Source organism: Aythya ferina (assembly GCF_964211825.1).
Source record: "Aythya ferina genome assembly, contig: HAP1_SCAFFOLD_105, whole genome shotgun sequence".
Taxonomy (NCBI): Eukaryota; Metazoa; Chordata; class Aves; order Anseriformes; family Anatidae; genus Aythya; species Aythya ferina.
This window is the reverse complement of record NW_028181414.1, coordinates 95,443-122,367: the sequence shown is the minus strand read 5'-3', so window position 1 is coordinate 122,367 and position 26,925 is coordinate 95,443. Positions and strand designations below refer to the sequence as shown.

At 44.2% G+C, this 26,925-nt stretch overlaps 2 protein-coding genes, 1 long non-coding RNA gene and 1 pseudogene across 5 annotated transcripts in view; 3 read left to right on the top strand and 1 right to left on the bottom strand.

Moving 5' to 3' along the window:
* Positions 1-12,719, top strand: part of LOC311428649 (zinc finger CCCH domain-containing protein 11A-like) — a 133,896-nt gene extending 121,177 nt beyond the window's left edge. For both annotated transcript variants that reach the window (XM_084539996.1, XM_084539997.1), the window contains one exon: positions 12,628-12,719. In XM_084539996.1, the coding sequence (XP_084396122.1) occupies positions 12,628-12,704 (77 nt within the window). In that variant the 3' untranslated portion in view covers positions 12,705-12,719. The remainder of the gene's footprint in view (positions 1-12,627) is intronic.
* Positions 1-26,925, top strand: part of LOC311428650 (zinc finger CCCH domain-containing protein 11A-like) — a 181,236-nt gene that overhangs the window by 147,435 nt on the left and 6,876 nt on the right. The gene's annotated exons all lie outside the window — the stretch shown is intronic.
* Positions 1,423-4,001, bottom strand: LOC311428652. Its single transcript, XR_014687807.1, has 3 exons — positions 3,692-4,001; positions 2,637-2,763; positions 1,423-1,599 (listed from the first exon to the last, which is right to left on the bottom strand). It is a non-coding gene; the product is annotated as an uncharacterized lncRNA (long non-coding RNA).
* On the top strand, positions 15,365-25,604 carry LOC311428646 (zinc finger CCCH domain-containing protein 11A-like; annotated as a pseudogene). Its single transcript has 10 exons — positions 15,365-16,219; positions 16,419-16,538; positions 17,318-17,441; positions 17,872-18,074; positions 18,758-18,877; positions 19,383-19,463; positions 19,758-19,868; positions 20,599-20,661; positions 20,925-20,980; positions 25,422-25,604. The product of its transcript is annotated as a zinc finger CCCH domain-containing protein 11A-like (transcript).

Below are 26,925 nucleotides of genomic sequence, written 5' to 3'. Positions count from 1 at the left end.
TATTAATTTATTATTTGCATGTGTGAGAAGGGGGTGAAAGTCACTTGCTTGATTCAGAAAAAACCTGAAGCAGATGCTTTCACAGTATTCTTTTTCTCTAAGCAAATTTTAAGTGATTTGTTAGGGTGCCTGAGTAATAACAGCATGCATTTAAGAAAGCACAGCATTTTGATGCTGAAAGCATATATAAATTACAAGACACTGAAGAAATAGTAAGAAAAGTATTGACAAATACCTCTTCTGGGAGATCTGAGTGACGTACATCAGACGTAGCAAGCAGCAAAACTGGCGAAAATGCTGGAATGTTACGTAGTAGAGTTAGAAAAGTAAGTTTCAAGGCAGGTCCAGCGTTGTCCCACCATAAATGGATATCTGGGACATAAATTGTGCTTGGTGCTGTCTTCTGAGCATTTCGGATCAGCTAGTGAAAAGGAAAGCTTGCGTAAGAAAACTAAAACACGTACAAGAACCTCTTAATACATAGCTACATAGCCATCTGACTGCCCCATGAAATGAAACTGCGTGAACAGAGTGGCAAGCATCCTTTCACATAAGGAATTTCTCTGTGCACCCTTTCAGATTATCAGTATTCGGAGAACTCTAGTCAGAAGATGGGAAGGATATATTCAGGCAGTGGCTAGACACCATAACTATATGGCCACAGCCACAATCATCGCATAACAAAGAAAGGAAATGTCCCTCTTAAGGGACACATCAGTATTCAGTCATGTAACATGTCTGTCCTTACTTGTATGGCTCTCAAATGTTTCCACTAAAGGTAAAAATATTTTAAGGTAGTGATGCCAAACAAGAAAATGGATTTCCTGCCTAAAAGTAAAAACACCAAATCTGGTCATTTTTTCTAGTTAAAACCACATCACCGTGCAAATGAAGTGTTTTCTGAATGTTAATGCTTTTATTGCACATACTGCAACAGCACAAGTTGTGTATGTCCGTGCGAAAACAAAATAAACAGAAGCCCCAAACCTTGGTTGCCTTACTAATATAATTTAGAAGAAGGCTACAAAAAGTAGCCGACATGCAGTCTGATACAGAGCCATCTACTGGGAGCACACAGTCTTAGGAGGCAATGAGAACTACTTTCTGGATCCCAGTGACATGAGCAGCATTTCTTTCCACAAAGAGATGTTTATTAGCAACACCGCCCAGCTTCCTGAGCTGCTAGCAACAGCCTCACTGTAAAACTGGGTATGGAAAATGTCGACATGTACAACATCCAGATTGTTTGTGGTGCTGTCTAAAAGAAAAGGGGATTTTCAGACAGAAGCAAACATCCCAGCACATTAAAACAAGGCCACCTCCATTACCAATTAATTTTGCTCACCTTACTTGCAACTCCATTGATCCTTTACATACAGTCAGTGAATCCGATGAGAAGAAAAAGAAAAAAGGTACCTGTCCACAGATTTCTTCTGGCGATGCAACGTTTGTAAGCAGAACAGAAAGGTCCAGGGTGTGAACGGGAAATTTCTCCAAAGCGTGCAACACCGCGGGTGCCACGTAAGAAACCTGGCCGTACCCTTCTTTTTTACTATTAGCAGACGGGGCTGGCATGATGTTGGTTCACAGAAAGCACTCCTAGAACAGGAGTTAAGAAAACAAGTTTATAAATGAGGTGCTGAATAGACACACAGATGTTCCAAGTAATTTTCCTATAGACTTTCTTTTCCCTCCCCAAATAATCCAAATGGCAGCGGTACATTAAATACATGTAAGATTTCCAGTTAAGTTATTCAGTCATTCCAATTGTTTCACCTTCTTCCCTTGTGTTTCCTATTCTTTACTAAACCAAGACTGCAAATTAATATCCCTGCAATCTTGCTTTACTTTATTATAAATTTATTATTTATTATATATTTATTATTTACTTTATTATAAATTTATTTTTATTTAAAAATAAATTGGTGAGGAGCATTTGTTTCCCCACTACAATCAGGCTGTACCTTTGCTGGCTTAAATCAAAGATGCTAGAGACTTAGCCTTGCTCTAAAGCACAGAAAATCTTCTGGACAGCACAGCAATAGAAACTGAGAAAAATAACTGATCCAGCTGTGACAACATGATCTAACTTTCCAACTGTGGGCTTGCATGACTTCCATACTAAAATATCACAAGATTAACACAACTCGGTGGCTTAACAAATAAAGACACCATTCAATTTTCTCTCAAGGTGTTTTAACAAGCCCTTTCTCAGTTTTCTTTCTGCTACATAATTCACTACTGGTTTAACAATCCTGGAAAACAGAAGGGCAAAAGGTGGCAACACAAACCCATAAAGCTGGGGTATTTTTAGCTAAAAGGACAGACTGCACATTTATGTGGTCTTGAGTCTTTCAAAGAATGCCATGGATTAAGTCAACGTGTTCTGGTAGTCTACGGATCACTTTGGCTTACGAAGAGAAGCCTGGGCTTTTCAATTTGGTCATTCAGAGCAACTTCATTACAACTTTAGTCCCTCCACCCTTTCTTCTTGTGAATACCAAGCACCCCTTCAACACACAAACTTGATGTTGCCCCTTCGTCTACCACCCCTCGCACTTTTAACAGCTGGAACTGTTTACAAAGACTCAGCAGACCTGAGAATTTAAACGTAACAGGGATCTATCTTTCTTTACCTGCTGAAACAGAGGCAATTTTTCTCTGGTCCGTCAGGCATTCCATCTTTTAATTCATCTCCAGAAACCAAGCATGCATCGTCATCACTGTCAAACATATCATCTTGTAAAATAGGATTGAAATGGTCTGAAAGGCAAAAGAGGTTTGTTAACTTTCCTGAATAGCCTTTGTCTCTTTCTCTTCCATTAATACAGCTTCTAAATCAGTGCCAAAACCCTTTCTTCATTTGAGAGCACACACTGAAAGCTATTTCCTAGAGTTCATCCCACCACAGATCTAAGGAGATGGAACAAGGCCCTACAAAGCTGTACTAAGTCCCACTGATGTGTACGTATAAGGTACGCTACTCTTGGTGATTTTTTTCTCCCCCTTAGAATAAAGGAGATTACGAACAATTTCTGCAGTTGCTAAATAGCTAAAATAAAACAAAAACAAACAAGACCATTTCTTTCTGGAGGAGGTTCCCACAATGAAAGCACGGGGATAAAGGATGTGATGGCCACAGAATTCCATTCATCTAGTAAATATCAATGCTAATTGATCTCACGTGTATAGTACGATCCACAAACATTTAAATTAGGAGACTGGTTAAAAATGATGATAGCTAAAACAATATTTAGCTTAGACCAGTTATACTTGTATCCTGGTCCTGACATTCTTCAGAAAGGAATTAGAAACATTGACCTAGAAATGCTTCCCCTCCAAAGATCTGAGTTTTGATTTTTTAAAGAAAAATAGGTGCCTTATACTTCAAACCTCAAGTCAACCTCTACAAATGCTAATTATCTTAGCTGCCGTCAGAAGCAGGATGCTTCAGTAGAGAACGCATCGTCCTTTACTGTGTTTTGAGTCATTCAGAGCTTCCATTTGGCATTTCAGTTTCGAATCCACAATAAAACCTATGCGTTGTATTCCAGACTTGCCCAAAAAAAAGACATGCACATGGAAATAATAAAATTCTACCACCATTATGTCTGAAAGGTTTAAGTTGATTGCACAAACCGCAAATTTTTGCTTTAGCAGAATTATAAAGAAGTGGATGCTGTGGTTATACCTTGCTGTCGGTCCTTCTTTAGCGCAAGCTGTGCATGCGGGAAGATCTTCTGCACAACTTGTAAAATATTCTCTACTGATCTTTGAAAAAGTGGCTTGAAAATGGGTGATAGTGCTTATACGGGTGAAGCCTTGATCCGGTTTGAAGCTGGAACAACCTTCTTCATAGCCATGAAAAAGTCCTTTGCTTTTATTTTAATAGAATTAACGTCTAGTAGCAACTTCTCCCTACTTGCATAAATCTGAGGATAGCATCGGCGTAGAGAGCACAGCGCAGCTTCAGTACATAAAGATTTGATATCTGCACCACAGTATCCTAACAAACAAAAATCAAACGTTACATCGGTCAAGGCCCAGGTTTACAACATGCAACATTTAAAGAATTTGTAAGGCCAAAACCAAACAGCTTAACAGGGAATTCAAAGTGCTACCGCTCTGCAGGGGTGTTTCATGTTGCTCACTGCCTGATATCCTGCGCTTATGCAGCTGAAGCAGACTCCTCATCAAAAACTATACTCTTGAGGAAGATGCCCCAGAACCATTTAATGTTCTCAGACAACAAGAGGAACGATAACAAAGAGTAAATAGATGAAAGCATCTCACTCAGATTGCTATGAAGGTGTGCCAGCTGCCTCGTTGACTAGTTGTGCAGCAAGGCACAAGAGCATGGGTACTGCCTGGTACAAGCTAAGGTTCTTTACAACTTGGTCACAAGCAAGAATCCGTTTCTGTTTCAGTCTTACCAATGCATTTCTCAGCTAGTTCATCAAGCAACATGTCCGGTGGCTGAGGGGTCCAGTCACAAGTATGAATCTTGAAAATTTCTTTTCCAACCCTGAAGCAAAATCATTGCATTTTAGCTTGTCCCAAGTTTTCCTTAAAAATACCAACAAGAAACAAACAAACCAAAAGGCAAACAAACAGACAAAAAAAACAGTCCTCCCTCAAAACCCCTCATCTATTAATACACTTTTCTTACTTGCTCAACTTTCAAGTATTTTACAGTTATTTAATATACACTCTGCATTGTCAACCAGGAAATTGAATAGTTCTTATTTGTTATACTGAACTTTTTCTAGGAACCTACAGTGAAAGAAAAGGCATTTATAGCTTCAATAACAAGTTTCCAAACTACGAGACCTAAGGACCCAGAGGAAAATACTGTAATGAAAAATTTATCCAGAAACATTTCTTTGCTGTCCAAAAAACTTCTCTAAAACTTAGCAAGCTTTCATTGGGACAGTCTCATTACTTCATCACATTTGCTTTCCAGTCAGTAAATTCACAGAAAGCACTTCTGGCACAATGCTTCCAATTGCTACAATTACTATAAAGAAGAAAAGAATTATGACTCAAACTACTACCACTGATCCGGGGCACAATCAAATGCAAACACGTCCCCTATTCACTCATAAGTGAAGGATTGAGACCGAAAACACAACTTCATGATGAAAGTGCCCAAGTGGACTAAATAATTAAGCAAACAGGTACAACTTTGGGAATGAAAGGTTTGATTATAGAACTAACTACTTGGTGGTATCATCCTGACCATATATATTCAGTACCAGATTTGCCTTCCATGGAACAACGCAGTGTCTCCACGTGTCACTCTTTTGTTCAAGTTGTCAATTATTTTTTTTTCCTATAAAGTTGGACTTTGCCATGGTAGCACTAACATTGAATTTAAGTTCTCACCTCTTAATTTGGCAAGTTGAAGAGGAAGTGTCTGCCAAAGCGTCCTGGTCTTCGTAAAGCAGGATCTGTAGAATCCAGTCTGTTGGTAGCTCCGATTACCACGATCTCCCCTCTGTTATCTATGCCATCCATAAGCGTCTGAAGAGTTGAAACAATGGAACTAATAGAAAAATATAATTTTTACTTACTGGTTCAGTAAATTTTGATACATTCCACATGACTTTTTTGATGCCGGAATAACCTTCTTCCTAGTGGTCATTCAAAACTGGGAAAAAAATAGTCTACCAAGTCGGGGTTTTTTTGATTTGATAATAAATCTGCAGACTGTTAAGTCATCAAGCACTTCAAGACTGTTTGAAATAATCTCTACGTTAATATAAAAGGAGTACCGCACACTTCTGCTCAGGAAGAAAATCACGGAAAATGTCAACTTTGATTTTAGATGTTGAATTTGTTGCAGTGAGATCTTCCTCATCGCACGATTCTATTTGGATTTAAACCATATTATCTATGGAGAGACCAAGATTAGGACAAGAACAGCACAGAGTTCAGCATGAAGCCAATCAGGAGCTCAAGTTTGTATTCTTTGTATTCAACTTTACCCTTCTCGTGCTGGAAGGACCTGCTTTTTGAGTCTCCTTCTCTTCACTAGGAGCATGTTCCCTCTTGCATTCGTAATGCTCTTTCTCAGTGGTTTTAGTCTTGTCCTTTGTATCTTGGCATCTCTCTGTAACAGCTGAGGAGGAAAGGTTTTTAGAGCTACATTCAGTGTCACACTTGAGAGAGGAAGTTTGCCGCAATTTCTCACCAGGCTCACAAGACTCTTTGCCGTACAAAACGGTTTCTTTTGAAATGAGGTCACGTTCTTTTGATCTTCTTGGTTTCTCCTTGTCTCCACCGTCATCACATTGGTACTGGGCGAGGTATTCATCATTCCCAGGAGATTTCGGAGGGTCCACGACACTGCACAAAATAAAATCACATTTCTCACTTCTGCTGAAGGACATGAATATTAAGAGTAAAACCTTCCAACGTCGAACAAACAAACAAAAACCTCCGAACTACAGGAACCCTCGCAAAGATATGCCATTTAGAAACCTCTCCTGTGATTAGGACACCTTCTTCAGCTCCCAGAGAAAGTGCTTTTTCCCCTCTTGCTTCTGAAGCCATTGCACTAAAAAAGCAAACGCATCTGTCTCCCTCCACATGCTGCTCTGAATAAGAGCCAGAATATTCAAAGCCACTCTATTTGTTCTCCCCACATAGCCGAAAAAACACCAGTTGAAAGAGTTTTCTACCTCTCTCCACGAATTTACATCCACATATTCTATGACTGCAAAAATAGAAGGCGGGGCTCAGGAGAAACAGCCAGTGCTGGAAATGAAAAAAAGCAGCCTGTTTCTTCAGAGTCTTAAGCCTATGCTACTAGGAACAAAACAAAACAAAACAAAACAAAACAAATCAAAACAAGAGGAGAGGAGAACAACAGCGGGAAATTTACCTATTCTCCAGGTGTTCAATTGCAAAGCCTCCTCTGGAGGATCAACAGTTGTGAATTCAGTGTGCTTAGGAGAAATCAGATCTACATCTGAACCACAACTACTTCAGTAGTATCACGAACTTCTGTTACTCTGAAGAAGCAGTCAGCACCGTTTCTATGTTAGGAAAGAGCTGAACAGAGTCTGTTATTCACATCAAGTAGTCAGGCAGGTTTCTTTAGGAAGGCTGGGTTTCACTAGAACATTACTAGCCTGTAAGCCTCATGGCATCACCTTCCACCTTGACTGCTGAACCTCCTTGCTCCCTACTATCTTCTTTGCCAAGATACAGCTGTCCACATTTACATTTCCTACTTGGCTGGACTGAATTTAAGAAGATCTTGCATCTAAGAAAGGGAACAAAAGCTGCTGCCCAGCAGCATCTGGCTCAGGGAGGAGTGAGAAAGCTCTGTGCAGCCCCCAAGGTCCGTGCAGCAGGAGGCAGGAGGTGCTCCAGGCTCACAGCAGCAGTTCCCCTGCGGCCTGTGCAGGGAGAGGCCCCTGGTGGAGCAGGCTGTGCCCCTGGTGGAGCAGGCTGTCCCCCTGCAGCCCATGGGTCCCCCGTGGAGCAGATCTCCACGCTGCAGCCCCCCTGTGGCTGGAGGAGCCCCCGGTGGAGCAGGTGGCTGTGGCCTGGAGGAGGCCGCGGCCTGTGGAGAGCCCCCGCAGGAGCAGGCCCCGGGCTGGACTGGAACAGGCTGTGCTGAGCCTGCTTTGCCCGTGACGCTCCTTGTGGAGTGATCTCCCTGTCCTTCTGGCAGCCCTTGAGCCCTTGCCAGCCTCTTTTCTCCCCTTGGCGTTGGAGGAGGGGCAGGGAGAGAGCGCTTGTGCTGGAGCTCGGCTGCCCAGCTGAGGAAAACCACCACGGCTCTGTCTTGCCGCTGCTGCAGCACGCTGGTAGCAGCCAGCACCGTCTGTTGTTCGAGCCTCAGCAAGCCCACAGCATCTTCCGTGAAGGGATCCCTTTCCTTCACGCCTGACAGGCGCCGCCTCCAGAGGCTGAGGGCTTGTGCCCCGTTTGCAAGCGCTTTCTCAGTGTCCCCTTCCCCAGAGAAGGATCCCAGCTGCTTGGCTTCACTGCCCTCTGCTGCCAGGCTCCCGCAGCTGCTATCCCAGCAGCGCAGCGAACATGCGGATAGAAGGCTGCATCATCGTGAGTATCCGCACGTTCCCATGTTACATCTTTCATTTTCCCTCATTCACAATCGTGTTTTTTGGTCAAGAAAAGTTATCACAAGGAAAAAAAGAATTGTACTTCTCTAATAAGTAGTCTTTGTTGTCCGGCCAGTATCAGTAAAAATCCCTGCTCGCCGGTAACTAGAGCCCTTCATAGACCAGCGGGCGGCAGGGGAAAGGCCTCCTGCCCGGCCGGGCTCCCCTCTGCTGCCCTGAGGGGGAGCAGGCCGTGTCGCGGGCCCTGTGGGTCGGGGTGCCCTTAGGGGAGGGGGGGGGGGTGAAGGCCGCAGGGCCTGGAGGCAGGGCTGGGGGCTGGGGTGTTCCCTCCCCCTGTATCAGCCCCTTCTGGGCCCTGTGAGACGCGGAGCTGCTGCCCGGGGTTAGGCCCAAGGTCTCCTGTCAGGCCCGGGGCCGCCCTTCCCCTCGCCCTGCCCTTCCCTCCCGCTCCTGAGCCCTTCGTCAGGCCTTGCTGGGCCCTCTGTCCGGATGTCTGTCCGTGCATCTGACCCTCTGGCCATCTGTCCCACCACCCTGCCCCGTCCCTGCCCTCTCCCTAAGGAAGCAAAGAGTCCCCGGGCTGCCTTCATGGGGGGGGTAGGGGGGAGAGGGGAGGTTCTGCTGAGAAAAAAATGAAAGATTTCCCCCTTAACGGGCGCCTTGCGAGTTCTTTCGAGTTCCAACCTTCTGCCTTCCTTCCGTAGCAGTGCCTCTAAGGGGTGCGCTGTAAGGCAGCCCTCATCTGGCGCGTTGCTCCTCCGTTCCCCCAAGGAACTGCCTTCAGGATCTGACTAACTCTGGATGCACCCGGTTGTCGCCTTAATTTCTCCTTTAGCTTGCTGAAAACAAGCCGGTTGGGTGACCTTTTGCGTTTCTCGCTTAAAATTTGGATCGAGGAGGTCTGTGTTTCCTTACGCTGATGTCCACGCTGAAGGTGCAGAAGGGTTCCGTGCTGTTGCTTGGGTCAGCCTTGTTGCCAGGTTTGGAATGTTTAGCCTACCGGTGCTTCGGTGCTGTTGGGCTGCACTCAGAGTGTGAGCTCTGGGCGTTATTTCTCAAATACTGCGTTATTTGAGCGTACAGACCCGAGATATTCTGCGGAGAGGTGATTTAAGGCACGTCAGAACCACCGCTGCGGCGTGTGCCAGCGTCGGACGCCCGTTTGAGTGATCGGGAGGAGCAGGTGAGTTGAATTTGGTGCTGGGTGGCGAGGTGGTGTTGGGGGAAGAGCTAGGCTAAGGAGAGCTTCCTCTTGCTCTGCCCCTTCCCATCTCAAATGGCCGCTTCCTGGGGAGATGGGTTCGTTGGGAGGTTAACTACAACGTTACAGTGAGGATGAGGAATCACCTTTAGTCCCGTAGGTATTTGCTGCCAGGCCGCAGCGTTGATTTCAGAAATTGTATTTAAAAAAGGGAAAAGAAAGGAAAGATGTATTCTTTAACATACTCTCTTTTCTCGGAGAGTAGATGGAGGAGCTTCAGCCGTGCCCTTCCTCCGGAAACGATTCCCAGTGTCTGCTCAGACACTGAGGAGGAAAATGGAGGAGAGCCACCCGATAGAAATAAAGGAAAGAAGGGGTCATGGATTAAGGGAAAAGCACTACTTAAAAAATTGGTGCTCTCTAAAAACGGGTTAAGGGTTTGGGACCTGCAGGTGCTGCCTACACCTGTGTGCGTTGCAGTCGTGCCTGTTGCCACTGAGCAAAATGGGGAGAGCTGCTTTGTCGAACGCGGCGTGTTAAAGCACGTGCCACTGCCTGGAAGAAAAGCACGGACTTCCCTCGTGTGGGCCTTCTTCCCTAGCGATCTGTGGTTTACCTGATGGTTTCCCATAAGCTGAGAATGTTTAAAAGAAAAAAAAAAAAAAATCAAAAACCAACACCAACGTTGAGAGTGGTGAAGCAGACCCTCACGTGGGGACTCAGAATCAGCGGTGACATCACCATGCGAAGCATTGTGTGTGCTTCGGGTTGGGGCTGCTGCGAGCCTCGCAGCGGGGAGGGAGAGCGGATCCGGGGTGCCTCTGTGTCAGCCCTCTGCCCTGGTGGCTTCGTGAGCACTGAGAGTTTGACTCCTGTGTTCCCAGCTTTCGCTTCCGCACCTGCGGTGTGGCAGAGCCAGCGAGCTGCTTGCTCAGCTGGAGGAGGAAGAGGAGTGACCTCAACATTGCCGAGGTAAAGCACAATTATTGAAAAGATTTGGCAAAGATGTGGGTTGTACCAGCGCGGCTGCTGCAGCTGCAGCAGATCCTGGAGCATTGGAGAAGATAGAGAGGGTTTTCTTCATGAAAAGAATGCTGTTAAAAGTGTTTTCATGCCAGAAATTAGGATAAACGCCTCTGTTGTTTGACATCCTCTATTGAGCTGGCACATTGGCATTACAGCGTACCTGGCACGCTGTTTGTATTAAAAAAAAAAAGGTATTTTATTCAGGGCAGGCCAGAAACCTGCCTTGGCACTTGCACATCGCAGCAATGCTTACAGACCCTGCATCCTGGCTGCCAGGCCAGGATCTAAATCCGATGGTGCTGTTGGTAAACTGAAGCTCAGGAAGCGCTTCTGGGTTTTTTTGTCCTTCCATGTGAATTTTTACCCTGTGAAGATGGTGTATGAAGCTATTTTTGTAACAACAAATAGGTTTAAAAGCAGTTTCAGTTTAACATCTACACGCTTGGGTGTTATTAACAGAGCTTTGTATACTGAGCTGGTGCTTGGTAGGAGAAAAAACATCAATCTTACCTGGGAAACCTGGACCCCCTCAGCTACATACTGCTATGAGGAAACTCAGATGTAAGAACACACTTAAATAACACCTCACCAGAGCTGTTGTGCTCCTGACCACCAAAGGCACCTTTTTCCAACACCGTCGTACTGGAAGTTGATGCAGCTGGTTCCATCCGTAACGTGTGACTGTACAGTGCTGTAAAAGAACTATTTTTTCACAGCTTTGGAGAAAGTGAAGCAGAGAAAACCACGCATAACCACTGATACCTGGACCCCAAACTGCCACAGGCTGACGGTGATGCCCACTGGATATCTCCTGATACCCTGCTGCCTTCTGACTGCTCCAGCAGAAGTCCTGTTTTAATTAGCCAGCAGGTCCCTCTGAGGGAGGGACTTTGCTAAAACTCCTGCCGTAGGAAGTATCCTACGGGAGCCAAGTTGCTAAACTGATGTGTGGTTTTCCCTTAACCCCCTCACCCCTGACTTTCCAGCTCCTGACAGCACTGCCAACGTGTGCAGTGTCACCGTGTGCCAACTAGGTGCCAGCTGCCATGGTTTATATATTGTAAAATTAGTGATTTGGGACTCGTGAGCACTGAGGAGAGGCTAGCAATTGCTTAAGAGCTTTCCTTGTGTCGCTCTGGGGCAGGGAGATGGGTGAAACATCTTAGGCTTGAAAGTGATTCCCTGCAGAGTGACGTGCTCAGATCTGCACAACAGATCTGTCGTTTTGGTCACCTTATTAGATCCCTGCTTGAGAGGTTGCTTGCAAGAATCGATTCCTCTTCACCTTGATGTGTCAAGCTAAAGACAAATCTGTGCCGAAGCACTGTTTGATCAGACGAGTGCCTCAGTTTAGGATTGTTCTTTGACAGCTACAGAAACAGCAGGACGATCAGCGCCTTCAGGAACAGATGAATTTGATCTTGAGGCTGTCGTAAAACAGGTCCCTGAAGTCTGAAGACTCTTCAAATAGTTTGGGCCAGCAAGGAGCAGCTGTACGTGGCGGCTGCGCTAACTCGGGGCTCCGAGTCTCAGAGAGCGTGGTGAAAGGTGACCCCCAGCTGGCTGCTGGAGGAAGCTGAGGCAGCGTTCAGCTCTAACCTTTGCCTTCTTGGCTGGCATCTTTGCACTCCTGCTGTCAGTGGGTGTTGAGTGTCCTTCCCGGCAGCCTCAGAACGTGCCCTCAGATGTAGGCAGCATTTAGCAGCTAGAATTCCCTCAAATAGAAAGAGTACAAATGATGCGTTTTCTGCTTTTGCTTTGGAACTCTTAGCTTGAGGTTTTCCTGCAGGCCATGAGGTTTCTTGCAGCAGCAGGGATGAGTTCTGTTAGCAAGAGGCTGTTCTGTGCTTCGACCGTGGGAAGATGAATGGTTACGTGTGCACCGTTAAATATAACTTGACACCTAGCACACCGCACTTGCAGCCTGTGGGGTGCTTTAACAAGCAGGTAAATCAGCAGAGGCTGTTTTGCAGCCGGGGTGATGCTGGGTGATTAAAAAGCAGGGGCAGAACAAGGAGTTTCTAGTGTTTGTTCTTGCTTGTCATCTGACTCTCCACTTCCACTGTTCTTTAAAAAAAACAAAAACAAAAAAAAAAAAAAAAAACCAAGCAAGGGGTAAGCATCTTAATATCTTTATTATAAATGGAAGGCACAAAAGAGGCCAGCAACAGAGACTGTCCAAGAGAAATGCTTTGTGCTTTATAAACAAACAAGGAAGTACCCTTAGGTGGGTGTGATAATCCTCCTCTAATGCGTTTTTGGGGTGCAAAAATAGATTTGTTCCTTTCTTGCTCTTCTCTGCAGGACAAAGGCAGAATAGGCACTGCAAAGTTAGACCAGGGAGGTCAGTTTGTTCCGTACTGAGAAAGACAAGCCTGTAAAACAAACTAGACAGATTTTCTTTGTACTATTCATCTTCCTTCAGCAAAGGCAAAGCTTATGACACTTGTTGGTGTGTATTTCCAGACCCCCAGCTACTGGCACTGTAGCGCATCTCTAATTCTTTGGTACAAAAGGTTCAAAATCTCTTAATGCAAAAATTTTACCAGCACCCTGGAGCAAAAAAAAAGAAACCTAAAACCCTTACCAACTTCTATTACAGACCTGCTGAGTGCACCAGAGTTACTCATTTTTATTCAGGCTTTCAGGGGCAACTTCAGTTGGTTTAGCGCTTGGATTGCTATGTTGGCAGATGTCAGTTTAAAAAAAAAAAAAGCTTTTGAGGTCCTTTTTAAAATGAGACTGCTTTTTTGGAATTTGGAATACTGCAAGGTATCGTTGGTTTTGCTTTCTTCCCATTCCTTAGACCAGATCCATTCAGATTCTGAACAGCGTTCCCGGTGTGTTCAGGAAAATGGAAGGCAACAAGCAAAATGATGAGCTCCTTGGGCAGTCAAAAGAGCTAAATCTGGAGAGTGTTTTGAGTCAAACTTCCATGCTAAGGAGCACCAGTAATTGTTAGAAGTAGCTGCAGAGGAACCTGCATGGCACTGGGTGTGTTTCTGAAGGTGCTAAAGGTCCGAAGTGACGATTCCTATCCATACTAAAGAAGAGAAGGAAACCTTGCACTTAACTACTGTTTTTATTCCCTTTGTCCAGCAGTCAAAAGCAGTAACTAATATGAGAACCCAACTTTTCCTCTCTTTATTTTAGATTTGGGAAAATTCCCTGCCAAAACAATATTTCCTGGAAAATTCACTAGTGTTTGTGTGAGTAAAAGCTTCCAACCTTTTATTATTAATTTGTAAGAACTATTTCATCCACTTTTGTCCAGAAGAGTCAGAAATAATTTGCACAGAAATGTGCAGCGTTTTAATGAAAGCATTCAGAATCACTCTGAATTGAACTTTATCTGGTCTGGTTGCAGGTTTTGTGACATTTAGTGTCTTTAAAAAAAAAAAAAATCAAAATTTCTGACTTCATATCAGAAAAAAAGAAAAAAAAATGCTTGTGGCGAAATAAAATCTGTTGCAGCTCTGCTCATGGAAAACTCATTGGCTGTTAAATTGGACCTAAGTCGTCTTCTCTAACCTTTCATGATCCTGCAGCAATGGCTGATGATGGATATATGGATTAGGGAACAGCACGTGATGGCAAACCTGTGGTATTTGCTACTGTACTGGGTCTGGCTGGAATGTTTACTTTCCCTGCAGCAGCCCATACAGTGCCGTACTCTGTCCTTGTAGCTGGAACAGCAGTGTTATCACACCAGTGTTGTGTCTACTGCTGAGCAGCAGTGGCACAGCATTGGGCCTTTCTCTAACCCTCCTAGGGGGTGGGCAAAAAGGTGAGGAGAGAAACATCACTAGGGCAGCTGACCTAAACCAATCAAAGGGATATTCCATACCATGTGATGTCCCACTCAGCAATAAAAGGTGGAAACAGGAAGAAGAGGGGAGGGGTGGGCTCTCGTTGGGAAAACGTCGGTCCTCCTCTCGAACACCGGCTGCGTGCGTTGAGGCCTTGCTTCAAGGACGTGGTCAATGATCGCTCATTTGTGGGAAGTAGAGAGTAATTTCTTTCCTCTGCACTTCCACATAGCTTTCATTTATTTTGTTTGTTTGTTTTCCTCCCTTTTTCCCCTTTCCCTTTTATTTCCCCTTAGTTAAATTGTTTAGTTCATGGTAGTCTTTATTTAATTATTATAATTTTTTCCCTTTAATTAAATTATCCTTATCTCAACCCGTGAGTTGTTCTTTGCTTTACTTCTCCCCCTCCTCATCTAAAGGAGGGGGAGTGAGAGAGCGGTTGTGGGGTTTAGCTGCCCAGCACGGTAAAACCACCACAGCTACAGCGCAGAAAGAAAAACCAAATTGCTTCCAAAAAATCAAAGTAATTCAAAATCCTTGGTATCATGCAGCCGTGCCACTGGCAAAGTGAGCATTCCCCTGCCTCTCAAAGCTTGCTGTACCCTTGATCTGCTGTCTTGCTGCTGTTAATTGATTGCAACTCTATGTGTCTGATCAGGGCTACGAGTTGTTCTCGATATGGAGATCATACAACATATACTGTGCACGCTTGTGTGTATAGATATGTTTATCCTGTATGCATGTACATCCGTATGCATATTTGTGTGCTGGCCCCCAGATCCCTCATGTTACAAAGCATCGGCCTCGAAGGCATACTCATCAAAATCTTTTGTAGAGCCTCCATTTTTTTCTAGTTCCCTCAAAATGAGAGAATTTTTACGCGTTCTCTGTGTCGAAAAGGCAAAAATTCTGATTTTCACTGTCGCTCTTGCTAACTTTCTCTCACTCCCTCCTCGTGTGTGTATAAACACAGATGTGTGTATGCGTATGCACATCTGTGGATTTAGATGCACTGGTATGTTTTTTGCTGTACAGGTAATAAAGACGGGGAAAGGTTTTTGTGTTTTCTTAATAGGTGAAGAAATCTTGAAGACCAGAGATTGGAACATGCTGAATTTTAAATTAAAAAAAAAAAAAGAAAAAAAAAGTTAAATTGTCCGGCTGTGGAAGATGGAGCCTCATTTTTGCAGCCACTTTGAATCACGAGTTCATCTCTAAATGCGCTGTTTTTTTTTGTTTTTGTTTTGTTTTGGTTTTTGGTTTTTATTTTTTTGAAGAGCTAACTAACCGTGGCTGCATCCAGTCTGAGAGAGCATTCAAATGGACTTGCTTCCTCTCTTAGTTATAAGCTGTTTAAAAGCGCATCCTATGTTTGAATTGTGGATGAGAGGTTCCCTTGGCAAAGTGAGGAGGAAAATTCTTCCTACCCCTTTATTATTAATTCACGGATTCAGTCTTGGTTCGGCCTACAGGAGCAGTTAACTGGAAGCCTTTGAAGATCGATAACTTTGCTGAGGTTGTCCAGGTAGGTGAAATCGAAGACCCACAGGGCCTGGAACGTGCTGTTTAATGCGTCCTAACTGTGTTCTAGAGAAGTTATTTGTAGCCATAGTTGATTATTGACTTGCATGTATCATCAGGTGGTTTTTTAAGGAGTGACTCCGTTTTCAGGCTTCCAGATGTGCTCCAGGTCATATTATTGAGGATGTGGAAGAGAACGCTTGCTGACAAAGCTCCTGGCAGCTTTACAGAACTTTAATATTTAGTTAGTTCATGTAACAGCTGATTTCAAGGCTTTGCTCTCTTTGAGAGACTGATAACTTGATTTGATTAACTGAAGAAAGCTGGAAAAATGTTTGTTCCTCATTATTTTTCACTTGTTACTTTCTTTCGGGTTACTTTTAAAAAGAAGATTTCACTGATCACAAGCCAGTAGAAGACTTTCAGCCCAAGCAAGGGTGAAGACAGCTCTCTCCAAGAGCAGAGGAAGTCCCTGTGGAGAGAACCCGAGCTTGTTAGCAGAACTCGTCGGCATGTCTAAACAAGGAGACGATTGCTACTTCTATTTCTATTCTACCTGTAGCAAGGTATGGCTGGCTTTCCTTTGCTTTGCTTTTTTTTCCCCTTTTTTCAGGAAGGAGTAGATTAGGAGGAGGAAGCACACTGGTCTTTAGTTAACTTGAGAACCAGATAGATTGTGAATTCAGTTGTAGCACCATTAGGCAGCAGCATGGCCATTTTTGAGGCTGTACTCTATTTTCCTTGTTGGTTTCCTTTTGGTTCCAGGGAGACAAATGTGCCTACCGCCACTGCGAAGCTGCTCTGGGCAATGAGACGGTCTGCAAGCTGTGGCAGGAGGGTCGTTGTTTCAGGAATGTCTGCCGATTCAGACACATGGAAATTGACGTGAGTGCCTAACAATGTGTTCTCAAAATAAATCCACAAAAGCATTTTTCAGTGCCGTAGGTGTACTGATTGCGCTTTTGCAGGATAGATTTGTTTGCTTCAAAATCATACTGGTTTCTGTTACCAAGAGAGGGGGTGGGAGGAAGCAGAGGGAAATAAAATCAATGCCTTCGGTATGTCTTAGCAAGATATTTGTTTATTTTTTTTTATTAGATGCTGACAGTTTTCTCAAGAGATGCAGAATAGCTGTTAAATAGACTGCTAAAACCTGCTGGAGCAGGGGGGTAATAAACAGGCTGTTCTATCCTCATGGGAGCAGGCTTGATAATGAACTATCAGGTGTCTTCTGACCCACAGTCCTTCAGATAACGCTGTTGTAGCTGCCTGGGGTAGGAAGTGGGGAAAGTTAAAGGTGCAGCAGAACTAAGTCTCCAAGAAGTAGTTCTAGACAGGGTTAACCTAGGCAATTTCAGATGTTCTTTTTCCCTCTGAATAATCCTAGTATAATCCTAGGTGTATTAGTTTAAGCCACCCTCAACTGATGTCTGAGAGTGCCTGTCTTCTCAAACTGAGTGATGACCAAACTAAATGTGCATAGTGGTTACAGCTTATGCAAACTTTGTGAATATGCCCAGAAATACTACACTTAACTGAGAAACTGACCTTTGGAATGCTGTTTCAGCACTGTGTTGTGACAGCTGTCACGATCTGGAGCTGTGCATCTCTTTGCAAGCCTCAGGTGCATGTTATCACGAGCTTTTCTTTCTTTCTGTCTTCAGAAAAAGCGCAGTGAGATTCCTTGCTACTGGGAGAAGCAGCCGGGAGGCTGTCAGAAAGCCAACTGTGCTTTTCATCATGCAAAGGGACGTTACATCGATGGACAATTCTTACCACCAAGCAAGAGTGAGTTTAGGTCCTTTTTCTTTAAGCGCTGAAGAATTAATTTTGAGTATTACTTAGTGGGTGCCAATCCTGTAGGGGGCGTCAGGTAACTGTTCATTTGTGAGGGCAGGAAAAGGTCTGCAGTCATAGGTGTACTGCACCGAGTGTACTGCTGGTGTTTGTTTTCTGCTTTCGTGCTCAGCTTCTCTTTGCTTTGTGTGATGTTTGCCTTGCAGTTTGCTTCCTGTTGTTTCCTCTTTTGCTGGGTGGTAGGGAGATGTGTTGTTGTTGGAAGGGAAATCATTGTTCACGGTGTAAGCAGTGATGGGATGGGCAAAAGGAGATGCTGAATTCGTTGTCTGTGCGGGTTATCTGCCTTTGCTACCGTCTCTTTGCATTGTGGTCAAAGTTTTAAACTGCCATATTACCGATGATCCTCGTCTTCCTCTAGCTACACTGCCAAGTCCGCCTGAGTGCGCGGACGATGATCTGAAAGTGGCTCAGATGTCACTGCAGCAAAACAAACTTTCTGTCCAGTCAAATCCCTCTCCACAGCTAAGGGGGTGACGAAAGTGGAAAACTCTGAAAATGTCCCAAGCCCTACACACCCTCCAGTTGTAATCAATGCTGCAGATGATGATGAAGATGATGATGGTGAGCATGTTTTGGTTCTTGGAAGGAATTTGTGCTGTAAATGATTGTGTAAATCTTTGTTTCTTGAAGGAATTTGTGCTGTAAATGAATGTGTTAAATCTTTGGTTCTTGAAGGAATTTGTGCTGTAAATGAATGTGTTAAATCTTTGGTTCTTGAAGGAATTTGTGCTGTAAATGAATGTGTTAAATCTTTGGTTCTTGGAAGGAATCTGTGCTGTAAATGAGTGTATAAATCACAGATGACCTGAGGTCTGACTAGCGATAGGGCAGGCAGTCTGGCCAGGTCACTGGTGGCTTTGTCTGGCAGTCAGTGGACAGAAGCTGAAACGTTGGAGGAAAGCTTAGAACCACTCCTGGCTTTAGCTGGTCTTTTGTGTAAAGTTCTACGTGAAACTAGGAAGGAAATTTCTTTTTTCTGTCTGAAGAGCAATGTGTTGTGTAGTAGTTAAAGCTGCAGAGAGAATCTAGAGTCCTAGATGTTTTGTCCTAGTGTATTCTACTTAGGAGTTCATCAGGTCAGTGTAGCTGTTTAAAAACAAACAAACAAACAAACAAACAAACAAACAAAAACAAAACAGCAACAAAGTTTTTTATATGAACCATGGGCTGAAGTGTCACTGCATGAGCTACGTAATCACGACCAACCTGGTCTATGCATAACTGAATCGATTTTTCCCCTTCAGACCAACTTTCTGAGGAAGGAGAAGAAACTAAAACTCCCGTCCAGCATCCAGGTGCGGAAGGCAAAAATGGATTACGGGTGATTTCCACTCGGAAAGGCAGTTCTATTACTACTAAACAAGGTATGCCAGCACCTTAGTAGGATAAATCAGAAGAACTTGACAGTTAAGTCAAAAGCAGCGTGGTGTAAAAACACAACAAAATGTAGGGGTGCTGAATGGAGTCGGTTATTTCCATGATCTCATTTCTGCCATTAATACCATCATGTGCCCATTGGGTCAGAAAGGTGAACTCCTTTTCTTTACTTTTGGAGAACAAAACAGGGCCACAGCATGGAGTTTAAATGGCTGCACGTGCAGCCTTGCAACCACTGTTGATAAGCCATATCTAACGATAGAGGGATCTAATATCGTGTAAATGGATTAAAATTAAAACTACATTTTGAACCCTGAAGGATGAAAGGAGGGGCAAAATGCCATTGGTTCTATGGCTCTTTCACTTGTGAGGAGTGTTGACAGGCTTTATTCGAAATACTTCAGAAAGTTCCTGAGCGCTAAGAAGCCTGAGGATCTGTGGTCCTCAGTGAGTGCCTCTAAGCCTGTCTCATGAACTGTTTCCTGTTTTCAGAGGGCAATCTGAATTTTGGAATAAAAACACTTGAGGAAATCAAATGGCAGAAGATGAAGGAAAAAAATAAGAGACACGGTGGTGAGTTAATATTGCCTACTTTCTTATCCTGTTCACGGCAGGTGATGGTGACTGGGAGCTGCTTGAGGGACAGACTTCCATTTTTAGCTGGGGGCATAAAGCAACCTGATTCTCAGCCAGCTGGTATTCTAAATGGGAGTTCAAAGGGCAACCAGAGGCAAATTAGTCACCTCTCTTCTTTACATGCTCTGCTTGCTGTATTTTTGACAGTAACAAATCATTTAAAGTTTTTTGTTCTTTGTGATAGTTTTTTATGTTGGGTAAACTTCCTTACGTTTTGGTTGCTCTGAACAGAAGGTTCTTCAAGATCTTCTCTTCGTCCCGTTGATTCTATGATTTTTCCTGCTCCAGAAGAGGAAAATGTCCGGACAGTGGTGAGAACTGTGACAGTGTCTTCCAAGAAAGGTAATAATGAATGCTTTTGTTTTGATTTCATTACTCCTAAACTGGAGGGTTAAGCAATACTTAAAACAATTCACCCATGTTAGCCTTCTGGTGCTGCCTTCTGTTCAAAACGTGCTTTTATGCTTAAAGTCCCTGGTTGTACTGGAAAGATTTGGTGCTCAGGTTAAGTGCAGTGGCAGGAGAAAAAAAAAAGTGTCAGTATGCCAATAGGGGGGTAACTGAAAAACAGAAGAGTAACGAGAAGAGCGAGCTGTAGAAGCCAGTGCTATATAAGAAGCAATTTCTGAAGCATTAAAGAGGCGTACAGTGGCAGGTGTGGACACAGTATGACAGGTGTTTGTGTATAAATTGTTTAGAGCTGTGCAAATGCCTTTTAAAGGGAAAAAAGTGTGGAAGTACTTTTACTCGTAGACATTCACCTTAGAAAGGAATATTTCTCAGCATTTGCACCTAAGAATATTCTGCTTGCTTATGCAGCTTTGTTCTGCACAAAGTATAGGTGTCAAGCAGACTCAGATTCACTCTCTACTATCTCAGCTGGAATTTGAAGCAAGCACTGAGACTATTAATATTTTTTTTCCATGTTAATTATAGTTAAAATATGAGTTTGTGTGGTTTAGCTGTCAAAACAGTGTCTGACTAGGGTTTTTTGGACATGGGCTAACAGGATAATATTTCTGTTGGCTACTGGTTTCTGTGAAATAGAAAAAAAAATTCCCTTTTGTTTTAGGGGAGGAACCTGTGGTTCGAGTAGATCTTGCTGATAGACAAGGAAAACGGAAAGCCTCCGCAGGTGAGAACTTTTTACGAGCTGTTACGTAGGTGCTGCCTTCTATATATGACTGCATTAAAGAGTATTTGTGATGTATGAAAGGAAAATACATTGCAGTGGAGATCTGTGTTGACGGCAGAAATGGAAAAAAAAAAAAATAAATCATTTAGCAGCTGAAAGGCAATTCTATGAAAATATGCTTGAAAAAGAGAAGCTTATTGTTGACTGTTCTCAAACCTTCCTGCAAAGAAAAGTTCTTACAATATTCCTTGTTTTCTCTGAAGATGATGTAGGCAGCCTTCCAGTGAAGCGCAGCCTTGCTGAAAGGCTGGGGAAGAAGGTAGAGGCTCCGGGAAATGCTGACAAAGCACCCAAGAGAGAGACAGGTACTAAACGGGCATCTGGATTGGATTCCTGGGTTTCGTTTTTAGTCTTTCTGTTTGTCCTTTTCCAGTGATGTTTCTTTTTGCATGTTGGCTGAGGTCGTAATCACTGGGATTCAAAGTTACCTTTCCTGTCTTGTTTTGAAATGTGAACCTGAAGTTGACATTATGCAGCCTCCCTAATTCATTCTTTTTCTGTTTTGCAGTTCGAGTTCCCAAGTCTCTGAAGGACAGGCTGGGATTACCTCCTAAACAGACCAGTACTGAGAGAGGTAACAGCTAGATCTTAAATATGCTTTCTCCTCCTTCCTTTCCACAAACTTGGACTGCTTTCATACATCCCTACAAACTAATTTAAACGAAAACAAAGAACTGACGCCTCTTGGTTGAGTGCTGAAGCTCTTCTGACAGCCACTATCAGAACTCTGGCTCTAGGTGTGTGTTTATTTTCTACTTGTGCCTTGTCGAGGTTTTTAGCTGCTTCTGTGAACCGTTACGTACAATTAGAATAGAACCACTGCCAGGAGCAGGAATTTGAAATGCAGTCTGAAAAAGTAATAAAGTAAAGCAGCATTTCTGTGTAGCAGTTCTCTCTGGATAGGGCTGGTCTTCAAAATACAAGTGGCTCAGAGGAGGAGGAGAATGTTGTTCTAAGGATATTGTTCTAAGATGCATTATTGGGAACGCTCAAGATGAGTTTTCCTTAGTGCTCTGACAAATTTTGGAGACTTAAAATATTGCTGGACTCTCTTTAAATGTTGGTGCTTCTCCTCATTTCTTGATGATGACAGGGAAGGCTGCTAAGCCGATGGGAGAGATCCATGTGAAAACACTGGAGGAAATCCGTCGTGAGAAAGCTCTTCAGAGACGCGAACCTCAAGCCAAAGCCAAGGCTGAAGGGCACGGTAAAACTGAAGATTCCAGCGCAGGGGCAAGAGCTGCTCGTGCAGGTCGCATGCAAACTTTCTCTGAAGCCTTGTCTGAAAAAAAGAATAATCGCTTGGTAGAAGAGAAGAAAAAAGCAGGAGAATGCCATAGCAAGAGCAAAATTCAGGGTGAGTCCAAGAAGCAGCTCACTCTGTCCGGGCCCAGCAAAGGGCAGGCGAAGGAGCCGGCAGGAAAAGTCAAGCCAGAAGGAGAAGTGCGTGTTAAAACCTTGGAAGAAATAAAGCGTGAGAAAGCTCTGCGGATGCAGCAGAGTGAAGGAGATGTGCCAGCTCCCTCAGCACAACCCGGACCTGCCCCAGCAGAGCAGAAATCTTTATGGAGCACAAAACTAACAGGTAATAAGATGCTTTAATGCCTGCCCCAGTGAGGTGCTTCCCATATTGAGCAAGTTCAGTTTGCTCAGGATCTGCTTCATGGATAAATGCTGAATGGCTTGCACATTGTAGCCTTTCTCTCTCTCTCTCATGGGACACAAGGAAATAAATGCACAAAGGAAACAAGTACCCAGCTTTCTTTATTTCTGCCGTTGACAACACTTTTTTTTGTCTTTTTTTAAAGCACCTGAAAAAGAAGAAAAGAAGGCAGTGGAATTGAACCGGCCTTTTCCTAAACTTTCCTCTGGACCTGATGTACAGGTGAGTCCTCTGTGAAGACACACATACATTCGTACAATTTCTGATAATTCTGACAAGTTTTGTTACTCACCGTGTGCCACCCTCTTGAGTGTGTTCTTACCCTTCAGCAGCTGGTAGGAGCTGCAGTGCAGTCTAAATCCTATCGCCAGCAGCATTTCCAGACAACTCTGTAATCCTCAAACTTGGAATCAGTCTGTTTATACCACAGCAACAAAGAAACCCTGTTAGCACCAGCTGAAATCTACACAGTTAACGTGGAGGGAATTCTTTTTGTTCTTACTGACTTGATCTGTCAGACATGAAGGATTTAATACAGAAGGCCAGAGTTCTGTGTTCAAGGAAATCAATCTGTCAGTGGATACTGTATAGGGGAACTTGTATGACTGTCTGCTGCTTAAAAAGAATGTGATAAATAGATGTACAGCAGAACACCCTAGCTGTTTAAAGAAGCTTGCCATAGTGGATATTGCAGATATGTGAGACTGCGTCCATAGTAAAGCATGGCTCTTGTTACAGGCAGAATTTTATGGGAAAACAAACAAACAAACAAACAAACAAAAAAAACAACAGTAACCTGAACGAGATTAATATGCTGTTCCACATCAAGACCATTTTGGAGGGATTGCTGATCAGATTTTCTTAACGAAATCTCCACGGATTTTATTTATTTTTTTTGTCCTATTCATGCACTACTTTTCTTTCCTTCTAGCCCACTCAGCAGAGTGGAACTCGTAAATGTCCAGAGAAGAGCTTTGAAGAGAGACGGTGGGAGAAGTGGCAACAGAGAGAACAACAAGAGAAGCTTTGGCAGGAGGAAGCTGCTGTCAAATCTACTGCTGGCTTCTTTAATACTGAACCAGCAGGGAAAGTGGCAGCTCAATTTCAGGGCCAGGAAGCTAAAAGTAAGTGTTGAAGGTTAAGAGTTACTTAGGTTGTCTTCTGAAATACAGACAGAAGATGACAATTCTCATGCTGTAACTCTGGCTGGGTGCATTTTGCCACGCAGTGCTACGAAGCGAAGGGTGTACTTTCTTTTTCTTAGTTTGCTTCTTTTCCTGCCAGCCAGATGTTAGGTAAGGAACGGGAGACTAGAAAATGCCACTACAAATGTGGACTTTGTAGAACAACTTAACTGTGGGACATCACTGCAAGGGAGAGGAAGCTGGTACAAGAGTTGCATACACTCTTGTCCTACTATAACTGCTGCTTTTTCCTTTCCTAGCGGGAGCAGGACTTTAAATATAAAAGCTGTCTATATTTGTGAACCTAGCTTGCACTTAGGATTGCTATGTGTCTGAGGTTTCCCTTGTCCTGGATTATTATTTACTGTAGCTCTTCGGTTTCTTTGTTCCTTTGTATGGCTTGTTGGTAGACAGAGTTTACTATGTGGAAAAGATTCCTGAGAATCCAGGCAATGGCGGTGTAATTGTGCTGGCCAAATGCATTTAAGTGTGTAGAAGGACTGTGGAAATGATTAAGAGAACCTGGATTTTTCCTGAGGCAGAGCAAGACTGTATCAGTTCTCTCTTCCTTTTACTCTAGCCAACTTTATGACATCTGCGAAGCCTTCGCATGGGAAAGTCACTTTCCCCAAGAAGAAGGCACTGAAACGTAAGGCACCTGGGAGTTACCCGTCTGCCATAGCAGCTGTGGAACTACAGACTGCCTTTGATGCTGACATGATGGGACCTCTAGCCAGAAAAGCAGCCATGGTAAGGCCAGGGGCTAATGCAGCGATGGATCCCTTGTTAAATTTCTACCCTCCTCTATTTGAAAAGGTGGAAAACTCAAACGTTCTGCAGGCCTTCTGTTTCCTTAGAAATCCAGTAGCTGTCTCCAGGATGCTTGTAGAACCCTTCTGTATTTATGAGATGAATGGCACTCTTTAACCGGTACTCTGATGCTGTGATTTCTCTGGTGTGGGGGATTTTGTCCATTAATGCCATGTTCTTAAAAGACACCAGATCGTGAGTAACCTCCAGGTGAATGTGAACTTTCTTCAGGAGCACCTTGGTTTTGTATTTTGGCCACGGCTCCGCAATGCCAGAGGAGAAGCAGTGTGGAGGAAAAAGCTATTAAGGAATCTTTTACCCATGTGTCATAAATACTGTTTTGCTGCTTTCTAGGGTGTTTCAGACGTGCCGGAGCACGTCCCAGCCATCAGACTTGAAGAAAATCCCCAAAACAGGTGACAACCCCAACTTGTTCTTTTTCTTAATCAGTGTATATCCCCAGGGAAACAAGTTCTGTCACATGTGGGAAAAAATGAGGGTTCTGAGATAATTGAAGCCAAAATCCATCAAAGGAATAAGTCACCTGAAACCACTTTCTAGCAGCTAGCAGGATTGCTTAATTAGGCTTTCTTGAAATGCTGCAAGTCAGCACAGCTTTCCGGTGACTTCTTGGGTTGTCTGAATACCTGAACGAGGATGAGGTGAAGTTCTACTTCCTCGTGAGGTGATAGATGATGAGTAGTGTCCTCTGCCTTTTGGTCCTCAAGAATGCCACCTCAACTCCAGGTGCCCTGGCTTCACAGATAAACCCCCAGACTGAAAAATGTACCTGGTAACACATCGGGCTCTAAATGTAGCCCTGGGTTGATTGATAACAATCCCTGTGTAAGATTGAAGCATAGGAGGGCTTGCCTACAGTTTTAAGAGCCAGTTTGCAGGAAAGGGATTTCCCGTTAAGAAATGGCATATCCTGATTGTTCTTTCTTGCTCTCCCAAGACCTGAAGTGCGTCTTGGAAGCCCGGAAAGATTTGAGGAGCAGATGGAGATGGATCTCGAGACCTCGACCTCAGCTTCTTCCCAGCCAGAAGAGGCACGGACACGCTGGCTGAGTTCCACAGGGAACGTGCCCTTATCTGCGGATGAAGATTTTGAGAAGCTACTTTGGGAAATCTCAGGAGGCAGACTGGAAGCTGAAATCGACTTAGACCCAGGGAAGGACGAGGATGACCTCCTCCTTGAACTCTCCGAGATGATTGACAGTTGAACTGCGTAGTCCTAGGGTATAATTAAAAATAAAAATAAAAATTAAAACTATTCTTCTTGTTGGATACCCCGAGGTGATCCTTTTTCTAACTGAGGCTTTGCAATGAGACTTAAAGCACAGTCCGAAGTGGTAGAAATTGGCAGAATCTGCGCTCAGTTGTCCTAAATTTCCCTGCTGGTCAGAGTTAAGGTCTTGTGCATCCGTTCTGTAACTATAGGTGGTTACCTTCGATATCGAGAGGACAAAGCACTTCTTTTGGCACAGAAAGATCTCCATTGGCACGCCATGGTGGCTGCAAATCGATCTTCTGATGGAGCGATGCTCTGAAGGCTTAAATGTAAAGCTTCTTCCTTCCTCCGCCCTTGGCACAACTCGATGTTGGGCACATTGTGAAGCTTCGGTGTTGTGATTTCTCGGACAGTTGATAGCCAAATCCTGGAGTTACTATGTCAACTCTTGACTTTTACTCGTGTATGCCATTGTTTTGACTGTACCCGTGTCAGATGATGAAGCTGTAGGGGTGGGAGGGAGCAGAATCGTTATTCCAGTGTGTTGTGGACCAAACTTGCTGCCAGGAATGGGGGTGGGGGTCAGCCCACCCAGCCTTCCTTTCAATTATCAGGGAGGATCAAATGGTGAAAAGCAGCAGCTCTGCCATGCGGCTCCACTACCCCCACTCCCTTCTCTTGTGCTATACCAAAGTTCCCCCAGGCTTTGGTTGGTGCTTTTTGCCTGTGTGAGGACTCCGGGGCGAGCAGTCGGGACTCTGCCACAGTCACAGGGTCGATGAAGGGTTGTTTAAGTGCCTCTTGGTTTTAAAACTTGCTCCCCTGAGCTGCTGGCTCTGCTGCCTGCTACAGCAAATGTTCGGGTGCCATCAGCATCGCACTTGGGCGTGGGCACTGACCCTGCGGAGGACAGAGCTGAGATTCGGGTGTATTGTGTACCCTGCCACCAGCCATCGTTTTTTTTCCTCTAGCAGATCAATTTTGAATTATTTTCCGAACTTTTCGCGGCACGGTAGGCACTTCCCGCTATGATTTGTGAAGCTGTGGGGGCCCTCAGGCATTTGCTGCTGGCAGAGGAAAAGCGCTTGTCGAATTTGTTGTAAATACTTAATGTTTGGACAAAACCACGCGTCTCTGTGTGTGTGTGTGTGTGTGTGCTGTGACGCCCCGGCCCCACCAGGGAAAACCTCCGCCGACGAAACTGCTGCTGGAGCTCACGCAGGCCTTCATCGTGCCGAAGGACTTCACGGGGACTTCTGCCGGCTCAGAAATGGGGGAGAAAAAGCAAAATCAGGAGGAGGAGAGCTCAGAGA